This window comes from Heptranchias perlo, chromosome 44, assembly GCF_035084215.1.
Source record: "Heptranchias perlo isolate sHepPer1 chromosome 44, sHepPer1.hap1, whole genome shotgun sequence".
NCBI classification, from domain to species: domain Eukaryota; kingdom Metazoa; phylum Chordata; class Chondrichthyes; order Hexanchiformes; family Hexanchidae; genus Heptranchias; species Heptranchias perlo.
The window spans coordinates 1,562,016-1,585,320 of record NC_090368.1 but is presented as its reverse complement, the minus strand read 5'-3'; the positions used below and the strand labels follow the sequence as shown (position 1 = coordinate 1,585,320).

The 23,305-nt window shown below is 45.2% G+C and overlaps 1 protein-coding gene across 2 annotated transcripts in view; it reads left to right on the top strand.

The window, feature by feature from the left end:
* Positions 1 to 23,305, top strand: part of ash1l (ash1 (absent, small, or homeotic)-like (Drosophila)) — a 181,377-nt gene that overhangs the window by 105,719 nt on the left and 52,353 nt on the right. For both annotated transcript variants that reach the window (XM_067975852.1, XM_067975851.1), the window contains exon 8: positions 19,649 to 19,722. In XM_067975852.1, coding sequence (XP_067831953.1) covers positions 19,649 to 19,722 — 74 coding nt within the window. The remainder of the gene's footprint in view (positions 1 to 19,648; positions 19,723 to 23,305) is intronic.

Genomic DNA, 23,305 nt, shown 5'->3' with positions numbered 1-23,305 from the left:
CATATAGATTGGTCAAACCAAATTAGCAATAATACTGTGGGGGAGGAATTCCTGGAGTGTGTACGTGATGGTTTTCTAGACCAATACATTGAGGAACCAACTAGAGAACAGGCGATCCTAGACTGGGTATTGTGCAATGAGAAAGGATTAATTAACAATCTTGTTGTGCGGGGTCCCTCAGGGAAGAGTGACCATAACATGATAGAATTCCTCATTAAGATGGAGAGTGAAGTCGTTGAATCCGAAACTAGGGTCCTGAATCTAAATAGAGGAAATTACGAAAGTATGAGGTGAGAGTTGGCTGTGATAGATTGGGGAACTTTACTAAAAGGGATGACGGTGGATAGGCAATGGCTAATATTTAAAGAACGTGTGCAGGAATTACAACAATTATTCATTCCTGTCTGGCACAAAAATAAAACAGGAGAGGTGGCTCAACCGTGGCTTACAAAAGAAATTAGGGATAGTATTAGATCCAAGGAGGAGACATATAAAATTGCCAGAAAAAGCAGCAAGCCTGAGGATTGGGAGCAGTTCAGAATTCAGCAAAGGAGGACAAAGGGATTGATTAAGAGGGGGGAAAATAGAGTATGAGAGTAAACTAGCCGGGAACATAAAAACTGACTGTAAAAGCTTCTGTAAATATGTCAAGTAAAAAAGATTAGTGAAGACAAATGTAGGTCCCTTACAGTCAGAAATGGGGGAAATTATAATGGGGAACAAAGAAATGGCAGAACAATTAAACACATACTTTGGTTCTGTCTTCACAAGGGAGGACACAAATAACCTGCCAGAAATATTAGGGAACCAAGGGTCTTGTGAGAGGGAGGAACTGAAGGAAACCAGTATTAGTAAAAAAAAAATAGTGCTAGGGAAATTAATGGGGCTAAAGGCTGACAAATCCCCAGGGCCTGATAATCTACATCCCAGAGTACTGAAGGAAGTGGCCCTGGAAATAGTGGATGCATTGGTGATCATCTTCCAAAATCCTATAGACTCTGGAACAGTTCCTACAGATTGGAGGGTGGCAAATGTAACCCCACTTTTTTTTTTGAAAAGTAGGGAGAGAAAAAACAGGAAATTACAGACCAGTTAGCCTAACATCAGTAGTGGGGAAAATGCTAGAGTCTATTATAAAAGGAGTGATAACAGAACACTTCGAGGGCATTAACGGGATTGGACAAAGTCAGCATGCGTTTATGAAAGGGAAATCATGCTTAACAAATCTACTGGAGTTTTTTTACATAGAAACATAGAAAATGGGACCAAGAATAGTCCATTCAACCCTTCGGGCCTGCTCCGCCATTCAAAATTATCATGGCTGATCATCTAACTCAGTACCCTGTTCCCGCTTTTTCCCCATATCCCATGATCCCTTTAGCATTAAGAAATATATAGATCTCCTTCTTGACTACGTCTAATGATTTGGCCTCCACTGCCTTCTGTGGTAAAGAATTCCACAGGTTCACCACCCTCTGAGTGAAGAAATTTCCCCTCATCTCGGTTCTAAATGGCATACCCCGTATCCTGAGACTGTGACCCCTGGTTCTGGACTCCCCAGCCATCAGGAACATCCTCCCTGCATCTAGTCCTGTTAGAATTTCATATATTTTGATGAGATCACCTCTCATGCTTCTAAACTCTAGTGAATATTGGCCTAGTCGACCCAACCTCTCCTCATACGTCAGTCCTGCCATCCCAGGAATCAGGCTGGTAAACTTTCGTTGCACTCCCTCCATGGCAAGGACATCCTTCCTCAGATAAGGAGACCAAAACTGCACACGATACTCCAGATGTGGTCTCACCAAGGCCCTGTATAACTGCAGTAAGACATCCCTGCTCCTGTACTCAAATCCTCTTGCAATGAAGGCCAACATACCATTCGCCTTCCTAACTGCTTGCTGCACCTGAATGCTCGCTTTCAGCGACTGGTGTACAAGGACACCCAGGTCTCGTTGCACCTCCCCTTTTCCCAATCTATCACCATTCAGATAATAATCTGCCTTTCTGTTTTTACAACCAAAGTGGATAACCTCACATTTATCCACTTTATACTGCATCTGCCATGTTCTTGCCCACTCACCCAACTTGTCTATATCACATTGGAGCCTCTTTGCATCCTCCTCACAGCTCACATTCCACCCCAGCTTTGTGTCGTCTGCAAACTTGCAAATGTTACATTCCATTCCCTCATCCAAATCATTGATATATATTGTGAATAGCTGGGGCCCAAGCACTGATCCCTGCGGTACCCCACTAGTCACTGCCTGCCACCCAGAAAAAGACCCATTTATTCTTCTTCTCTGTTTCCTGTCCGTCAACCAATTCTCAATCCATGCCAGTATATTCCCCCCCCCCCCCCCCCCCCCCCCCAAACCCATGTGCTTTAATTTTGCACACTAACCCCTTGTGTGGGACCTTATCAAAAGCCTTCTGCAAATCCAAATACACCACATCCACTGGTTCTCCCCTATCTATTCTACTAGTTACATCCTTAAAAAACTCCAGTAGATTTGTTAAGCATGATTTCCCTTTCATAAACCCGTGCTGACTTTGTCCAATCCCATTAATGCCCTCCAAGTGTTCTGTTATCACTTCTTTTATAATAGACTCCAGCATTTTCCCCACTACTGATGTTGGGCTAACTGGTCTGTAATTCCCTGTTTTTTCCTCTCCCTTTTTTAAATAGTGGGGTTACATTTGCCACCCTCCAATCTGTAGGAACTGTTCCAGAGTCTATAGGATTTTGGAAGATGACCACCAATGCATCCACTATTTCCAGGGCCACTTCCTTCAGTACTCTGGGATGTAGATTATCAGGCCCTGGGGATTTGTCAGCCTTTAGCCCCATTAATTTCCCTAGCACTTTTTTTTTTACTAATACTGGTTTCCTTCAGTTCCTCCCTCTCACTAGACCCATGGTTCCTGAATATTTCTGGCAGGTTATTTGTGTCCTCCTTTGTGAGGACAGAACCAAAGTATGTGTTTAATTGTTCTGCCATTTCTTTGTTCCCCATTATAATTTCCCCCATTTCTGACTGTAAGGGACCTACATTTGTCTTCACTAATCTTTTTCTCTTGACTTATTTACAGAAGCTTTTACAGTCAGTTTTTATGTTCCCTGCTGGTTTACTCTCATACTCTATTTTTCCCCTATTTTGTGAGGATGTAACTAGTAGAATAGATAGGGGAGAACCAGTGGATGTGGTGTGTTTGGATTTTCAGAAGGCTTTTGATAAGGTCCCATACAAGAGGTTATTGTGCAAAATTAAAGCACATGGGATTGGGGGGAATATACTGGCATGGATTAAGAATTGGTTGACAGACAGGAAACAGAGAGTAGGGTCTTTTTCTGGGTGGCAGGCAGTGACTAGTGGGGTATCGCAGGGATCAGTGCTTGGGCCCCAGCTATTCACAATATATATCAATGATTTGGATGAGGGAACTAAATGTAACGTTTGCAGACGACACAAAGCTGGGGTGGAATGTGAGTTTTTTTTATTCGTTCATGGGATGTGGGCGTCGCTGGCGAGGCCAGCATTTATTGCCCATCCCTAATTACCCTCGAGAAGGTGGTGGTGAGCTGCCTTCTTGAACCACTGCAGTCCGTGTGATAAAGGTTCGCCCACAGTGCTGTAAGGTAGGAAGTTCCAGGATTTTGACCCAGCGACGATGAAGGAACGGCGATATATTTCCAAGTCGGGATGGTGTGTGACTTGGAGGGGAACGTGCAGGTGGTGTTGTTCCCATGTGCCTGCTGCCCTTGTCCTTCTAGGTGGTAGAGTTTGTGGGTTTGGGAGGTGCTGTTGAAGAAGCCTTGGCAAGTTGCTGCAGTGCATCCTGTGGATGGTACACACTGCAGCCACTGTGCGCCAGTGGAGGATGCAAAGAGGCTCCAATGTGATATAGACAAGTTGGGTGAGTGGGCAAGAACATGGCAGATGCAGTATAAAGTGGATAAATGTGAGGTTATCCACTTTGGTTGTAAAAACAGAAAGGCAGATTATTATCTGAATGGTGATAGATTGGGAAAAGGGGAGGTGCAACGAGACCTGGGTGTTCTTGTACACCAGTCGCTGAAAGCGAGCATTCAGGTATGTTGGCCTTCATTGCAAGAGGATTTGAGTACAGGAGCAGGGATGTCTTACTGCAGTTATACAGGGCCTTGGTGAGACCACATCTGGAGTATTGTGTGCAGTTTTGGTCTCCTTATCTGAGGAAGGATGTCCTGCCATGGAGGGAGTGCAACGAAAGTTTACCAGCCTGATTCCTGGGATGGCAGGACTGACGTATGAGGAGAGATTGGGTCGACTAGGCCAATATTCACTAGAGTTTAGAAGCATGAGAGGTGATCTCATCAAAATATATGAAATTCTAACAGGACTAGACAGACTGGATGCAGGGAGGATGTTCCCGATGGCTGGGGAATCCAGAACCAGGGGTCACAGTCTCAGGATACGGGGTATGCCATTTAGAACCGAGATGAGGGGAAATTTCTTCACTCAGAGGGTGGTGAACCCATGGAATTCTCTACCACAGAAGGCAGTGGAGGCCAAATCATTAGATGTATTCAAGAAGGAGATCTATATATTTCTTAATGCTAAAGGGATCAAGGGATATGGGGAAAAAGCGGGAACAGGGTACTGAGTTAGATGATCAGCCATGATAATTTTGAATGGCAGAGCAGGGCTGAATGGCCTACTCTTGCTCCTATTTTCAATGTTACTATGATGTCTGCAGAATGCCATCTTTTTGGATTTGATGGTGACAGATGTTTTCATTGCACCAAATGGCACTGCTCCTGGATTCTTGCTGATCTCATGATCTCCCCCTTAATCAGCGGTCTCCTAACTAATCACTTGAGGTTCCAGTATTAATACTAGATTGCACTTGAGACATTTGGCCTTTATTAGGACTGTACATGTAGCACAAAAACAGGCTTGAGCCTCAAACAGCACTGTTAACATTGTTGGACTTTCAAGAACTGGTCGACGGCCAATTGACAGATGACACCACCATCAACAAACACAGAAGAAATCATCCTTTACTAGGATGCACCTAGGTTTCTTGTTATTGGAACCACTGTTGCTGTCGAAGTTGTATATTCCTTTCATATAGTTGATTCTGAAGTAAGACCCTACTGCTTGAGAAGTACAGTAATGACTTGTAAATGTACATCTAACACAAACCTGTGCCTCATTTTAACAAACAATTTTTAGGAATAGGAAAAAACTGTTATACTTTACAAGCCCGACCCTTTTTGACAGACCTATTCATCATCTTACCATATTCCCTCAATCCCTTCTCTCTCCAAGCGTCCAAACAATTGCCCCTTGAACCCATTTATAGCATCCATCTCGAGACCTTCATTAGTAATTTATTCCTTCTCCTAGTACCTTTTATGTGAAAAAGTTCCGCCTGACATCCCTGCCAGCTTCTTAACTGTTAACTTGCCCCTTCGAGCCCTTTGTCAGGATAACCAATTTACCTGCATCGACTTTGGCACTTCCCTTAATGTCGAAACTTCAAGCATTGACGTGTGAAATCTGAATGAGTAACCCCACAGAGAGCCTCAGGAAATACTTCTACATGAAACCGAAGTGCCCATGCATGCACGAAGACACACAGATAGCGTTACTGTGTTGAGGATTGCCAGGATATACAGTACCTATTGGCTAAGCAGAGAACAGTATGGACAGTTCATAGTATCATAGTAGGTACAGCACAGGAGGAGGCCATTTGATCCATCGTGCCTGTGCCATTCTTTGAACGAACTATCCAACTAATCCCATTCCCCTGCTCTTTGTGGGAGAAGTTTATTGTCCTCCAAACTGATGGAGCACAAGAAGATTATAACTCGTTCGGAGCAAAAGACAGCATTTGTTGCAACTCACATTGCTGTCGTTGTGCTGGGCAGGTGCCAGATGATGTAATTGCAGCTGTGCAGGGTAGGTGAAGGCTGTAACAGTTCATCTCTCACTTTCTGTATGGTGTGAGTGAACTGAAAATGTGTAAATGGCTGGTTAACTTGATTCTCAGAGCCTGGCACTAGGGTAACGATCAAATTCTGCTATTAGGCAAGAGGTTTTAAATCACTGTTTGTTTTAAATTTGAGACAACGGCACTTTTACCTCGATTTGGCCTCAGTGTAGGCTGGCCCACAATGAAAGCCCAGCTGGTGCTGTGCAGTGGGTGGGTGAGCCTGCTGGGAAATGCGGGACTGAGCTGGCCCCTGTGTCACAGTACCAGCTCAGCAAGTTCATCGGGGAGCTCCAAACACCAGGAGCTGATCAGGAGACCCATGGGAAAACTGTAACTCCATTGATGTCCGACGCACATAGACCAGTACGTTTACTCGTGATGGTGATGTTGACTGTGAGGCCCAGATCTCTGGAGTCAGCGGAAAGAATGCAGTGCAGTACAGCAAGAAAGAGAGATAGCAATTATATAGTGCCTTTCACGACCTCAGGACGTTCCAAAGCACTTTACAGCCAATTAAATACTTTTGAAAGGTAGTCACTGTTGTAACATTGAACTTGCATTCCTGTGTATTAACTTTTTTTACTGTTAATGATGTTAAACCTGCAAAATTTGAGCAGGCAACCAGCTTCTAGATTTGTGCCAGATTGAATTGGACAGTTGCTACAGGGTGCATGAGGATACCCTGAGTTCATTCACCAATTATTTTTTCTTACCCTTCCCAGTAAAATAGCCCACATGGTCTAGATGTTATCAGGAACTCATAAATTATTGTTATTAAATCAGGAGAATCCTGTTTTCAATCTGTTGAGCTCCTCCCCATTCTCAGGTTGCAATCCAACATTAAGTCATGGCATACCTTCCTTCATCTGAACATACCGTTTTCAACCTATGCCATGAACTCTGCTCCCTTGCTGCTGACTCCATCGTGCTCCCCAGCCATTTACTCAAGCTGAACCAAACCTTGCGAAATCTTGGCATCTTGTTTGAACCAGGCTTTAGCTTCAAACACAATAATCGTTTCCATCGTTAAGACCACTTATGCCCATCCCCTTCCCCCCCCCCCCCCCCCAGAGTTTTTTTTTTATTCGTTCATGGGATGTGGGCGTCGCTGGCGAGGCCGGCATTTATTGCGCATCCCTAATTGCCCTTGAGAAGGTGGTGGTGAGCCGCCTTCTTGAACCGCTGCAGTCCGTGTGGTGAAGGTTCTCCCACAGTGCTGTTAGGAAGGGAGTTCCAGGATTTTGACCCAGCGACGATGAAGGAACGGCGATATATTTCCAAGTCGGAATGGTGTGTGACTTGGAGGGGAACGTGCAGGTGGTGGTGTTCCCATGTGCCTGCTGCTCTTGTCCTTCTAGGTGGTAGAAGTCGCGGGTTTGGGAGGTGCTGTCGAAGAAGCCTTGGCGAGTTGCTGCAGTGCATCCTGTGAATGGTGAATGGTAAACACTGCAGCCACTGTGTGCCGGTGGTGAAGGGAGTGAATGTTTAGGGTGCTGGATGGGGTACCAATCAGGCAGGCTGCTTTGTCCTGGATGGTGTCGAGCTTCTTGAGTGTTGTTGGAGCTGCACTCATCCAGGCAAGTGGAGAGTATTCCATCACACTCCTGACTTGTGCCTTGTAGATGGTGGAAAGGCTTTGGGGAGTCAGGAGGTGAGTCACTCGCCGCAGAATACCCAGCCTCTGACCTGCTCTTGTAGCCACAGTATTTATGTTGCTGGTCCAGTTAAGTTTCTGATCAATGGTGACCCCCAGGATGTTGATGGTGGGGGATTCGGCGATGGTAATGCCAAGGGGAGGTGGTTAGACTCTCTTGTTGGAGATGGACATTGCCTGCATTTGTCTGGCGTGAATGTTTCTTACCACTTATGAGCCCAAGCCTGGATGTTGTCCAGGTCTTGCTGCATGCAGGATCGGACTGCTTCATTATTTGAGGGGTTGCGAATGGAACTGAACACTGCAATCATCAGCGAACATCCCCATTTCTGACCTTATGATAGAGGGAAGGTCATTGATGAAGCAGTTGAAGATGGTTGGACCTAGGACACTGCCCTGAGGAACTCCTGCAGCAATGCCCTGGGGCTGAGATGATTGGCCTCCAACAACCACTACCATCCTCTTTTGTGCTAGGTATGACTCCAGCCACTGGAGAGTTTTCCCCCTGATTCCCATTGACTAGGACTCCTTGGTGCCACACTCGGACAAATGCTGCCTTGATGTCAAGGGCAGTCACTCTCACCTCTGGAATTCGGCTCTTTTGTCCATGTTTGGACCAAGGCTGTAATGAGTTCTGGAGCCGAGTGGTCCTGGTGGAACCCAAACTGAGCATCGGTGAGCAGGTTATTGGTGAGTAAGTGCCGCTTGATAGCACTGTTGACAACACCTTCCATCACTTTGCTGATGATTGAGTAGACTGATGGGGCGGTAATTGTCCGTTTGGATTTGTCCTGCTTTTTGTGTACAGGACATACCTGGGCAATTTTCCACATTGTCGGGTAGATGCCAGTGTTGTAGCTGTACTGGAACAGCTTGGCTAGAGGTGCAGCTAGTTCTGGATCACAAGTCTTCAGCACTACAGCCGGGATGTTGTCGGGGCCCATAGCCTTTGCTGTATCCAGTGCACTCAGCCGTTTCTTAATATCACGTGAAGTGAATCGAATTGGCTGAAGACTGGCTTCTGTGATGGTGGGGATATCGGGAGGAGGCCGAGATGGATCATCCACTCGGCACTTCTGGCTGAAGATGGTTGCAACGCTTCAGCCTTGTCTTTTGCACTTACGTGCTGGACTCCGCCATCGTTGAGGATGGGGATGTTTGCAGTGCCTCCTCCTCCCGTTAGTTGTTTAATTGTCCACCACCATTCACGACTGGATGTGGCAGGACTGCAGAGCTTTGATCTGATCCGTTGGTTGTGGAATCGCTTAGCTCTGTCTATAGCATGTTGTTTCCGCTGTTTAGCATGCATGTCGTCCTGAGTTGTAGCTTCACCAGGTTGGCACCTCATTTTTAGGTACGCCTGGTGCTGCTCCTGGCATGCTCTTCTACACTCTTCATTGAACCAGGATTGATCCCCTGGCTTGTTGGTAATGGTAGAGTGAGGAATATGCCAGACCATGAGGTTACAGATTGTGCTGGAATACAATTCTGCTGCTGCTGATGGCCCACAGCGTCTCATGGATGCCCATTTTTGAGCTGCTAGATCTGTTCTGAATCTATCCCATTTAGCACGGTGTAGTGCCACACAACACGTTGGATGGTATCCTCAGTTTGAAGACGGGACTTCATCTCCACGAGGACTGTGCGGTGGTCACTCCTACCAATACTGTCATGGACAGATGCATTTGCGACAGGTAGATTGGTGAGGACGAGGTCAAGTAAGTTTTTTCCCTCGTGTTGGTTCGCTCACCACCTGCCGCAGGCCCAGTCTGGCAGCTATGTCCTTCAGGACTCGGCCGACTCAGTCAGTAGTGGTGCTACCGAGCCACTCTTGGTGATGGACATTGAAGTCCCCCACCAGAGTACATTCTGTGCCCTTGCTACCCTCAATGCTTCCTCCAAGTGGTGTTCAACATGGAGGAGGACTGAGTCATCAGCTGAGGGAGGGCGGTAGGTGGTAATCAGCAGGAGGTTTCCTTGCCCATGTTTGACCTGAAGCCATGAGATTTCATGGGGTCCAGAGTCAATGTTGAGGACTCCCAGGGCCACTCCCTCCTGACTGAGTACTGCCTATCATAGCTACATCATCAATTAAATACTTAAACTTGCATGTGTTACTTCTTGATGCAATGATTCCATGCTGTTCCATCTACCAGCCTCCACAAACTCCCACTTATCTAGAATTCCACTCGCTCTTTACCCTAGTCCTCGCTGGCCTGTATATTTCCTAAATGTAGTCAATTTAAAATCCTCAACTTTTTCTTCAGATTCCTCCATGGCCTCACCGCACCCTAGTTCTGCAGCCACGTCCAGCCTTGTAGCTGCCCCCATACTCTTTGGTCTTCTGACTGGGCTTATATGCATTCCCTCCCCACCCCCGCCCCTTTCCCTTCTTCCCACCATTGGTAGCAGAACCTTCAGCTGTCTCAGCTCTAATCTCTAACTCCCTCTCTAATACCCCGCCACCTCTCCATTTCTCTCTTCTCTTCAAAAACCGTCTCAAAACCCATCTTTTTTGACTACATTTTTGGTCCCCTCTGTCCTAATCTCTCCCTTCATGACTCGGGGTCCATTACCCATCTCTATTGTGAATTGACTTGGGATTTTTTAAATATATGTTGATGAAGCTATATAAATGCAAGGTGTTGCAGACTAAAGTACGACATATAATGTGGGTCATTCAGAGTTTCCATTTTACATGTTAATTTCCTCCATTAATTCTGAAAATAATTGTGACGTAGTATATTTCAACTGATTGTTCTTCAACAAAACAAACCTGTGAGGGTCCTCATCTTTTTTTTTACCCCTTTCCATTTTTTTGCCTTCCCACACTTTAACGCAAATAGCTGTTCTTCATGTATATGCCTGAGCAGTGAGTGTGAGGCTATTTGACCCATAAGGAGGTCACAGCCGAGCTCGATACTATCATCGCCCGACATCCACAAACACAGGAGTCGCTGGCCAGTGATGGAGAGCAGGAATCCTGACTGATCCCCACCCTCCTTCCCCCTATCCCAAGGACACACTGAAGTCAATCGCAGTGCCCCTATTCCTCCTCACGTGTTTGAAAAAACCTGTGGTTGCGACTCTGGTTTGCTTTATCAAGCTGCCATATACAATGGGGCGTTTGATGCAGTTGCCTCTTGGTAACACTAGCTTGTTAGAATCTTGTATGTTCTACAAACTTGGGAGTAGGAGGCAGGGATTTTACCAGACCTGTCAACATAAGATGCCATCAGCTTTCTTTTGAAGCAGCTGTTACCATTGAGAAAGTCAGACAAAATAAACGGCACATTAAAGATAAAGGTCGTGTTAATTACTTAACATTCCTTTGGGTCAAAATACTCTTAAACCCTGTAACTTTGCTCTCTGTAACTTTGCTCTCTTAAGAGCCCGCTCGGTTTGCCGGCAGCTGCCTGCCGTTAACAGCTTTATACACTTGGCATCCCTCCACAATGCTTGAAACAGACTTTTGTGTTATACGGTGAGGTCAAAAAGAGAACGGGGGAGAGAAGGAAAGAAACAAATCCAAAATATTTTTGATTCCCTCTGGGACCTCTTTAGGGTTGAATGAAGTATATCTAAATAGAAAATGCTCCATAAATGTAAAAACATACATCGTGGAGGTACCTTAAGGAAAAGTTAAATGGGTCAAATGGTTTCCCTAATCTATACTGATCTTTGGGAGGACATTCAGTTTACTGTTACAGAATCATAGAATGATATAGCACAGAAGGAAGCCTTTCAGTCCATCGTGCCTGTGCCGGCTCTTTGAAAGAGATATCCAATTAATCCCACTCCCCTGCCCTTTCCCCATAGCCCTGCAATTTTTCCTTTTCAAGTATTTATCCAATTCCCTTTTGAAAGTTACTATAGAATCTGTTTCCACCGCCCTTTCAGGCAGTGCATTCCAGATCATAACAACTCGCATAAAAAAAAATTCTCCTCATCTCTCCTCTTCCTTTTGCCAATTACCTTAAATCTGTGTCCTCTGGTTACTGACCCTTCTGCCACAGTTTCTCCTATAATTCTCCTCAATGTTTTCAGTAACAGAAAAATATTATGAAACCGAACTGAGGAGGGAAAAAGCCTTACTTTGTATTTTTCTAAGTGACCATTCATTCCCCTTGTCATGGTCAGCGCACTTTAAAGCAATTCATTGATGAGAAGCGCTTTGGGACATTTCTGAAAAAGATGATAAGCAGCTGCATTCATGCTTTTTTTTTCTTCTTTTGTTTGTTCTGTTCAAGTGTGTTCCATTGAAACCATAGGTCTCCACTCCTGCCAGAAAGCCTGCCTGCTCCACCAGTCCACTGGGTTTTTGTACTCCCATTCAGCCGTGGTCAGTCTGGTTCAAACTCGCCCAGTCGAGAGGGTTGGGTAGTCTGGGGTTTGCCAACTAATATACGTAGATATATTTCACCTTGGTGGAAATTCCCTTCTCGGTTAGGGATCTTGTTCCTGGTCCTCATTGCTATCCAGAAAGTGCGTCTGTATGGTTCCTCGAGGAGGACGGGATTGGGCTTGGCTGCAACATCCCTCGTAGGAGAATTTCCTGCCACCGCTCCCTGTGTAGCCTCACACGTTAGAATGGTTGCCCTGGGCAGAACTGCCAGCGCTTGTGGAACAGTTCCCCAGTAAAATATTTAACACCATCAGCAGTGGAGGGGGAAGAACCAACATGTCCTTCCACAGGCTGCTTCTGCAAGTTATTTCTCTGCATCTACTTCTCCCCCACCCCTCTATCCTGCTACCCCAAAAGGAACATTCTACTACATAAACTGCAGGCTGCTTCATCCAACAGTCTCTGGCAGAATGCTGAAGAACCAACCGGTTGTTACTGATGTTAAACTGTGTACTTCTTCCCTCATACAGAGGTGAGACTGGCTGCTGTAGGGCTTCCCACTCCTCGGCGATGCTGAGAATGGGTGGAACTCCTCACAAGGCAGTAGTGAAGATTTTGCCACGGTCTGACTAAAAGCTTGCAGCTTTGGCAATTGACCAGTGTGGAAGCCGTTTATTGCCTCGTACATGCTGGACGAATGGATGTTATTGCTTAAATAGCCTTCTGACCTAATTTCACAGCAGCCAGAACTCGAGCAAGACTTTTAATTCAACCTGAGTACTTAAATTTCCTGGCAAGTAGCGGGATCTGATGCTCGTTCTACGCAGTGCACAGAGGAGCATTTGATGGAATGAAACACTTGACTGTTACAAACTGAGATTAAAGAATGCAAAATGTAAATAGTAAAATATCACTGAGTTAGGGAGTGGGCTTCAGTTTGCAGTAATTCCCTCATGCACTCTTGGTCAATGAAGTACAGAGATATTTTGGCAGCACTGTTTCACCCCCTTCATATGCAGTGTTTAGCAGTTCGTGGTGTTAATTGTCATAATTGCTGAGGCCAGTCCTGTGGTTTTTAGAAATTGAATTTCTTTCCCAATTTTCACCCTTTCTGTCCCAAAGTTTCAGATTCCTGCTAGGGTCCAGCAGCTCACCAAGTGGCCATTCTCACTGTCTGAACCTATACGGTGGTTGTTTGCAGCATGTGGAGGGCATCACAGCCAAGTCCGATCCTGACACAACTAGGCACTCACGTACACGAGCACTTTTCAGCAGGGGTCACTGATCAGAAGCAAGAACATTGCCTGATATTTTTTTCCTCTATTTCTTTAGCCCAGAGATGCTGAGGCCAGTTGTAGAATTCTCCCATTGCGAGAGCTGAGATCAGCTAATTCAGCGTAGACTGTAGATATTAAACCTGAGCTGTATGGCTCAAAGTTACATCAGATGGTGCCTTTACCCACTAAACCATGCAGCAAACCAGAAATGGATACTAGGTGTCAGCCTTGGCTCAGTGGTCGCCCTCTTGCCTCTACGTCAGAAGGTCGTGGATTCAAGCTCAACACTTGAGCACATAATCTAGGTTAATACTTATCCAGTACAGAGGGGGTACTGCACAGCTGGGGGTGCCGTCTTTCTGATGCGACATTAAACCAAGGCCCCATCTGCGCTCTCAGGTGTTTGTAAAAGATTCCTTGGCACTATTTGAAGAGCAGGGGAGTTCTCCCAGTGTTGTGGCCAATATTTAAACACCACTAAAAGCAGATTATCAGATAATTTATCTCATAGCTGTTTGTGGGATCTTGCTGTGTACAAATTGGCTTTGTGTTTCCCTACATTACAACAGTGACTACACTTCAAAAAGTACTTCATTGTATGTGAAGCGCTTTGGGGCGTCCTGAGGAAGTGAAAGTTTCTATATAAATGCAAGTTCGTTCTTTTTATATTTGATGTGAATTGTATTCAAACTGGGATTGCAGAAGTAAATTTGGAGCAGGAATTTAACCATTTTTTAAAAATCATGTACACATGAGATATTGATGCATTAATCAGGGAACAAGAAGTTGGGGGGGGGGGGGAAGAGATAATAAAAAAAAAATACAAATCTTGGAAATTGGAAGAACAACAGAAAATGTTGGCCATAGCCAGGAGGTCTGTCTATATCTGAAACGGTGGAGACCCCTTCATCAGAACAAAAAAGGGATATGCATTTTTGGAAAAAGAATAGATTTCTTAAATCACCAGTCAACTCTAAAAGTTTCCACTAAATCTTCAGGAGATACAGTCACACTGCTGCTAACAAACGATGGAAAATTTCACCAAGAACTTTCCTGTTATTTCCCTTTTTCTTGGTCCAGCTACAACTAGACCATTCTTTCGGTTCCTCCTAGTGGAATCCTAATTGTGCCCTGATATTCTGTACTTGTATATTATTAAACAGATAGGCTGTCAAAACAGCCATCTGCTGTAAACCACCCATCTGTTTTGGTGCAGTAAAGAGTGGTTCGGGATAGTTAATACATTTCCGGCTTCTGGCATTCTTTACAACTGAGCCGTTTCAGCTGATCCATTCCTATTGATGTCCACCAGAATCTCCAATAACCACAGCAAGTGTTCACAAGAGCCAGCATCTAAAACTTCCTTTCTTGTGCCCAGAACAGTGCAGTGTACTTTGCCATATGTTAGACTCAGAGTGGAAAATCCCAGCTGACCAGCTAACCAATCAGAGACTTGGAAAGACAACTGGCCAAGCTATAAATATAGCTGTAATGGAGAAATTAGGAAGAAGCCTATGTGGTCCCCAAAGCTTCTGCAGAATCTGCTGTCTGATACTTGGCTCAACATTGCATTTACCACAACAGAGCCTCTATATTAAAGAGGATTAGGGATGCAGAAGAAAAGCATTTTGTGGGAGATACATGTGTCTGTTATAGGAATCCGTCCTCTTGTCTCTGCCCAGTACCACGGAAATGCTCAGTTGTTGCGCCTCAGTTCCACAGCATCGAAAGGAGCCTCAAGAGGTGCACGTGTGGCTATTTCTCTCCCACTGTCACGCTCTCTCTCTCTCTCTCTCTCTCTCTCTCTCTCTCTCTCTCTCTCTCTCTCTCTCTTCCTCCCCCTCCCTGCCCCCCCACCACTTCCATTCACTCTCTCCCATTAGCTTTGTCAAGCAAGTATGATGAGATGAAATGTTTCAACCATTGAAGTGGTTTCATTAGTAGATTTACCTAGCTTATTAGCTAATGGGCATTAGTGAAAAATATATTTAGAACGTGTACTAGGGAAAACCTTGCTCTGGGATTGAGAAATATTTGACATAATTTACCAGGTGAAATTATAGAAGCAATAACACTGGGGTTAGTTAAAATACAAATAGAGGCCATGATGGGAGAGTTAATTTATGAGAAAGGGGTGGGTGTCAAGGTGAGAGATAGTGTACTTTAGAGATGGGATTTGATGGGAGTTAGGATACCAGAGGGTGGGCTTTGATGGAAGAATTGGTGTATTGGAGAGATGGACTTTAATGGGAGAGTTAGGGTAGAATTGGTCAAGTGGCTTTTTCTTGTATTGTTATGAAATGTATCTAGATTTGGACAGCCCGGTAACGTAGCCCCATTTGCAAAAATATTGGCTAATTCAAGGCAATCAATGGCTGTATTACATTTCTGTAATTTTGTTCCTTGTTGTACATCCCTTGTGATCCACCTTTGACTTCACATAAGCATTGTTCTGCATCCACCTCACCTGACTAATCAATTCACCCCAGTTTACCAGCAGACAATGAAATAGAAATGAAGGGGGTAGAGGGAGAAAGTACTTTTGTACAATACTGTACTAAAAACAGATGTTGAGGAAGAGTTGCAGGAGTCTGCAGATTCTGAGCTTGTATCATGTATATAATTGCCGAAAACCGGCTCCCAACCACCGTATGTGTCTGCAATCCATCTCCAAATATCCATTGTTCTGTCGAGCAGTTCTGTGCAAGCTAGACATTTCTTGGCAAACCAGTTGCTCATTTATCAGGACTGAACCGAGCAAGAATGAGCATTTGTGCTTTTGCTTTGAAAGGAGGAAATAATGAGGTGAGGTGCTTCGGGAAGGGCTGTGCTCAGTGGGTTTGGCGAGAGTTCTGTTGGATCTATTTAAAAGAAATTCATTAACAGCTTTTCACTTGACAAACAAAAGATAAATCAAACCAAAACAGCAATTCAAAAAAAACCTTTCACTCATTCCAGGTTGCATGCTACAGGCAAATCTGTCAAGTATGGGTCCAACAAGTTTAAAAACCAGCAGAATGCCAGATAGTGGCGAAGTAGGAAAAAAGAAAGGACTTGCATTTATACGATGCTTTATCGTGTACCCCGACACCCCAAAGCACTCCACAGCCAATGAATCACTTTTGAAGTGCAGTCACTGTTACGTAGGCAAACGCAGCAGCCAATTTGCGCTCAGAGAGGTCCTAGAAACAGCAAATAAAATGAATGACCAGGTAGGGATGTATGCCAGGGAGCTCGCTGATCATCTTAAAATGGTGCCATGGGATCTTTTACATCCATCTAAACAGGCAGTTTAATGTCTCATCTGGTAGAAGGCACCACCGGCAATGCACCAGTCTCCCAATAATGCACTGGAGTGTCGATCTGGATTAGGCGCTTATGTCCTAGAGCAAGACTAGTGAGGCAGGAATGTGCTGTAGGAGTCCACCCTGATTCAAGCCAACCGTTTAATCTGTGTGCCAATAAATGCCAGGGCTTCAAGTTTAGTATGTGAAGCTGTAGATAGTGGCTACCAGCCTTAAAATATTTGGTCAGTGAGCATCCTATAGCATAATGTGTCAGTGATCAATATGTCGTACCATGGATTGAAAGGAGTTGGATACGTAGCAGTGATTTTGGTGCACGATGAATTCCGAAATAGTGGCACAGTATTTCCATAAGGGAGACTGGGAAATCTTGGAGTGAGTCTCCTGTAAACCTTGAAACTCCTATTGCTTACAGAGCAGGTCATCTGGCAGCTTTCTTGGCTGGGGGAATGCTGTGTGATCTGGGGACCGGGTGGAGGAGTAGAGCTTAATACAATCTTTGTGGTGATTTCCCTCCTTAAGTTGTAACTGATGTGAGCTGTAAAGCTGGTGAAGGACCAAGCCGGGGGAGGGAGCGGTACTTCAATGCCTTGCCCAAATCACGGAGCCAGACCCCATTCTTGGTCACCAGCAGTTTTATTGGAGCGGAGTGCAGCTCCGGCAAAGTTGGCTATGTGTAGATTTGGTCAGGAACTGGAACAAGTGGCCAAAGACATTTTAATATCAACACTCAAAAGTGAATTTTGCTTGGTCGCAGTCACATCCAACAAAAATAAATGTTTTAAGACTGAATGTAATTTCAATTTGCCAACCCAGGTATCAAGTGTTACACACAGATGTGGGCGTAGGGGCCTCTGACAACTGGATGAGCACTCATAACTGACAGCTCGCAAGAAGTAAATGAAGATCCGTTCTCAGGTGCCAGTACCCTATAGAGGGTATCCTAGTGTGTGTGGAGGCAGGTTCAGAAGCAGTGAAATCGACACTGCTACAGTAACTTGTGATTCCCCACAATGTAAAAGATGGTTTTTCATGTAAACATAGGCATCAACAGAGCCTCCAGTGATCAGTCACAGAGCAGTGTCGAAAGATTGCCTGCTCATCCAATTGATGGGTTCATTGGGCATGTTTGCTTGCCCCAGTCCTGTTCAATATATTCTCAGTCTGAATTAATCAAAACAAATGAAGACATAGAAAATGTTGGAGTGGACTTCAGTGGAAGAGTCATCCACAGTTTGAGATTTTCTGCTTATGGAGGATTACCAACTGAAACAGAAGGAAAGCAGTCAGAAATAGTTACTAAATATGAATGGAAAATGATAAAAGTATGGCCCAGAGATCAGTAAGTGAAAATCACAGTCCCTTTTTATTCAGTGAGCAGTGTAGTGTGAAATAGCATCTGGATAATGAGGAACTGACAAAGTCCTGAGGTCTACATGCCCCATGGAATCCTGTATATTGATTGGCAGGAATGAAATAGTAAAAACACAGCTGGACTGAATGGAGATATTGTGAAAGAAAGATTAGCATTTATAGAGCCCTTATCATTGTCTCTCAGAAATGTCTCAAAGCACTTCACATGTAATCAATTATTTTTAAGTGTGGTGACTGTTGCTATGTAGGCAAATGCATCAGCCAGTATGTGCCCAGCGAGATGCAGCAAACAGCAGTGAAATGGATGACCAGTTAACCTATTTTGCATGGTGTAATGGAGCAGTGTTGTCCAGGGCAACTCCAGAACTCCCTGCACTTCTTCAAAAGATCTTAAACAGTCTTCTGATCCACCAGATCAAGCAGATGGAACCTCTGTTTTAACATCTCATCCAAAGGACGGCACTTCTGATAATGTGGCACTCCCTCAGTACTGCACAAAAGTATGACCTCAAACCCCTGGTACAAGACTTGAACCCACAGAGGCTCAAATGCTACCAACTGAGCCAAGCTGCCACAAAGAGGTGGCAAATTTGAGTCTTGAGAGTGCGAGTTCTTGTCTTCCCAAGTTTGCTATTCCAAAAGTTAGTACAGGAGCACATGGCACATCAAGGTGTTGGCAGAATTGAAGCTTACCATGTGGGAGGCGCTGTAGGGGACACAAGGAGGTGTAGATTTATTGGGGGGGTGGGGGTGACATTCTTCTCTCTGAGGAGAAGTTCAAGCGGGCAGGAAAGTGGTGTTGAGGTAGCAGATCAACCATGATCTTATTGAATGGCGGAGCAGGCCCGAGGGGTCATATGGCCTACTCCTGCTCCTATTATGTTCTTATGTTCATATCTGCCCCAACCAATTTTCCTGCATGTCAACTCCTGGCAAGATTCCTGCCATCAAGAGGGTGCCCATCGGTGCAAAGGAGGAGGACCCTGGGCAGTGGGGACATCACTTAAAGGGGTAGAAGCGCTCTGAAGGTTACAGGCGATGTCCAACATAAGCCCTCGAATGAGACTAGGGCCTTCAACAGGCACGTGTCCAGAGCCGACTAGAGGGAGAGGAGACCCTCTACGGGGACACTTCAGCCCTTACTGCCACACTCCAGGGCCTACCACCACCACCCACGTGGCACCTTCGGGAAGTAGTGACAACACAGTGGAAAGAAGGAAAATCCACTGGGAGCTCAACCCCCAACACTATTTGCATGCGGTGGGCAGGGAAGGAACAGGGACTATCGGCTGCCCGAGGGCAATCAAGGGGAACAAAGTCCTGGTGGGGGCAGTGAGACAGCAGTTTCTGCCACGATCCCGCTCAATTTTGGGCATGATTGGTGTTTGTGCCTACGTTATACTGGACACACAAACAAGCTAAGCTAGCTTAGCCATTGTTATATCCCCCCCCACCCTCTGACCATGTGGGAAATTGTGGAATTCTTGTGTGGTTTCAGAAAAATAGAAATAGCTTAATCTATTCTTCTATTCTGGGCTTTTAACACTGGCATATGTCAGTCATTCATAATGTGCAAACATATAATGACTGTGGGTTTATACGTGATACACGACAGCCACGGATAAACATTGTGGCAGCACACTATGTTACGTGGTTTTGATGACTGTTTGTTGCTGTGGCTGGCCTAAATGTTAATGTCTTTGCTTTCTAGGCAAGTATTTGAGGCAGAAGCGAATAGACTTTCAGTTACCGTACGACATCCTGTGGCAGTGGAAACACAATCAGGTACGTAACCTGCAGACATGCAGGGCAGTCAGAGAGTGCGGGTAGATGTGTGATGTTTTCTCTGTTACTTCTCCCACCTCATTACATCGCAGCAGCACACGTCATTACGAGTGGGCAGCCAGACACAAGCTTTGCTGGCCTCTGCTCTTAGCACTGGCTGATGGGAGGTGGTAGCAGTGATGTAAATTGAATAATGCAGGAACAACAACAACTTGCTTTTATACAACCCGTCAACGTAGGAAAACGGCTTCACAGAGCATTATCAAACAAAATTTAACACCGAGGCACATGAGGTATTAGGACAGAGGACCAAAAGCTTGGTCCAACAGATAGGTTTTAAGTTGGGCCTTAAAGGAGGAGAGAGAGGTGGACAGGTTTAGGGAGGGAATTCCAGAGCTTAGGGCCCAGGCAACTGAAGGCACGGCCGCCAATGGTGGAGTGATAGAAATCGGGGATGCGCAAGAGGCCAGAATTGAAGGAGGGCAGAGATCGCAGAGGGCTGTAGGGCTGGAGGAGGGGGCGAGGCCATGGAGGGGGTTTGAGAACTTTAAAATCAAAGGCTGTTTTGCATGTGCAGATGACAGGTCAGTTGCAGTGAATCCCACTTTTATTCGGCTTGTATTCAAGCTCTTCCCATGTCCCAAATCTTTTACAGCCATGTTCTGTCAGCAGTCGGCCCACTTGTATGCAACTTTGGTCCAGTCCAACCGATTGGATATGACCGGGCCCACTGCCTTCAGAAGATGGATCGTTCAATTTAATAGAAATGTAGCCAATGGCTTTTTTTTAGACTCTACAATACCAGGAACAGACCTGTACCCACCAGTACTGTACCCCAGTGTTACACAGTGACAGCTGAAAATGCTCTCTCCAGCCGTAGCCCAAGCTTCAAAGGACAGAATCTACAATTGTACTGGCAGTTTGTTTTTCACCATTTCAGTACATACAGGATGAGAATTTGACTTATCCACCATTACCCTTTACTGAAATGGCAGTGACGATGGTGTAATGGGTGCTGAAGGAGCCATGCTCTACGCTGGTTGTGATCAGAATAAAGACTTGTTTTTTTTTTTGTCCGGCAGCTGCTAAGGTATCAGTGACACTGACACCTCGTGCTGTTTCCTTCAGTGAAGAGAAAGTAATTTATATAATGTTTGGCTTTCTGCTATATCTGATTTCTACGGGAACGACTGGGTCAGTACAAGGTTATTTTCTCCTGAACCGTTCATTCATTTTGAAAGTACTTTTTCTTCTCTGTGACAAATGCTGAACAAAAAAGAAAAAGAATCTGATTGAAGAGACTTGGACCCACAGCTCCATAAAAACCCACTTTGTCCCAGTAGATTGAAAGAGGAGGAGGGAAAGAATCCAATAACAGTATCAGGCAGGAAGGTGGGTGTTTATCCAAATCATAGCCCACCAGAAACTTGGCTCGGCTGCTGATGATCAAAAGTCCACAGAAATTGGCCAAGGATTGCTTTTTCTTAAAAAAAAAAGTTAAAGCAATCCTGAATCAATTTTGTGTTTGGTATCAGAAATTGGTTTAATTTTTTGAAAGTCAGGGCAAAAGTGGTCTAATGCTGAATCTCGAAGAGAAATGTCCAAGATTACAGATTATACAGTCCTTTAAGTAGCAACTCAACAAACTGCCCAGTGGGCTTAACAAGGGCCAGAGGGGTAGTGATGATGTAACATGGACCCCAGGAGCTTGCTTCACTGCCTTACGGAGTTGACAGGAATTTCCCACAGGTTTCTTTCCTCCCCATGATTCATGTTACTGGTGGTTGGGAGGGAGGTGCACAGGTTCGCCAATGGAACAGCTGAAGTAACTGGCCTGATGGTCTCCAGTTGCCCTGGTGTTCGTATTTCTGGTAACAGGTCAATAGGGATCTCTGATCCCCAGGGCACTCCACAAGTAAAACAGGAAGGTGCAGGTGAAAAACGGTGAGTGCTGGTCTGTATGGTTGGAGTTTAGGGAATATAAAATGTACAGCACCTAATCAATTACTCAGGACATCCCAAAACACTTACTTCGACTACATTTTAGTAAAGATAATTAATTTAATGTTGTTATGTGGGCAATCATGACGGTCAATTCTGCACACAGCAAGATCCCATAAGCAGCAAATGATCAAGATGGCCAGTTAATCTGCTATTAGTAATGTTGGTTGAGGGGGAATGTTATCCAGGATACTGGGAGAACTCCCTGTTCTTTGAAAAGTGCCTGTGATATTTTATATCCACCTGAACAGGCAGATGAGATCTCGCTTTAACGTCTCAACCAAAGTGACTCAATAAGACGTCTTCTGTTTTATTACCCGGGATTCTGGGATTTTGACCAATGTTTTGCAGTTTGAGTTCCGCAATTCCACCCATTTTTCTGTGAAAACTGTAAATCAGTGACTTACCCATAATTTAACACAGATGTGGCTGTTTTGTTTTGTTGAAGAACTGTGCTGGGTTTGTTCCAAACTCATTTACTCTTTTCACGCAAGACTCTTTCAGCCAGCTGAGGGAGACTGATTTGATCCCATCAGTCTGCACTGAATTCACAACCTACTTTTTGGATTCAAGAGCAGAACAGAACCTGCTGCGTCACCGTCCCATGTTATGAAGCATTTGTAAATGTCAACACTATTCTTGGGAGGGGTGGGGATACTTTTGTTTAAAAGCATTCCTCCCAGTAAATATTCAGGAGTTCGGGGGTGGTCTTTGAAAACAGCTCCCCCCTGTGAGGAGATACTCAGCCTCATGGACTGACCCCGTCTGTCTCCTCTCTCAGCCAGGAAAGTCCCACTTGATGACTTGCCCGGCAGGCTTGGCTCTGGATAGCTGTTGTTGACACGAGCACGGATCAGCAAGCTTGCCTGCCCCTGGATGCCAAACCTGGCACTGAAACGTAAACACCGAGTCCAGTACTGGCTGGGACTCGGGCTCCTTTCCCCCTGTCAAGAATTCTGTTCCCTTTACAGTTTACTTTTGGAAATGCTGAAGAATTAAAAAGCAAGTAATGGTGCTCCTCTGTTGCCTCCTCTTTCTCCACCCCCCCCCCCCCTCCCAGACTGTGCAGATACTGCTGGAGGGAGTCTTATTAAATAACTTGTGATATTAATGGGGACTGCAAGAGGTTGCAGCTGTGTTGGGCAGTGCCATAACTCCATGCTTCATGTCTTCTGATAAATGCATTGGGCCTGACTGGATAATTCATGCATTGGAGATGTTCACTGCAAACAGTGGAGATGGATCAATAGGTAAATCCCTATCTCTGTAACCTTCTCCAGCCCTACAACCCTCTGAGATCTCTGCACTCCTCCAATTCTGGCCTCTTGCGCATCCCCGATTTTTATCGCTGCACCATTGGCGGCCGTGCCTTCAGCTGCCTAGGCCCTAAGCTCTGGAATTTCCTCCCTAAACCTCTCCGCCTCTCTCTCCTCCTTTAAGACGCTCCTTAAAACCTACCTCTTTGACCAAACTTTTGGTCACCTGCCCTAGTATCTCCATATGTGGCTCGGTGTCAAATTTTGGCTGATAATGCTCCTGTGAAGCGCCTTATGACATCTTGCTACGTTAAAGGCACTGTATA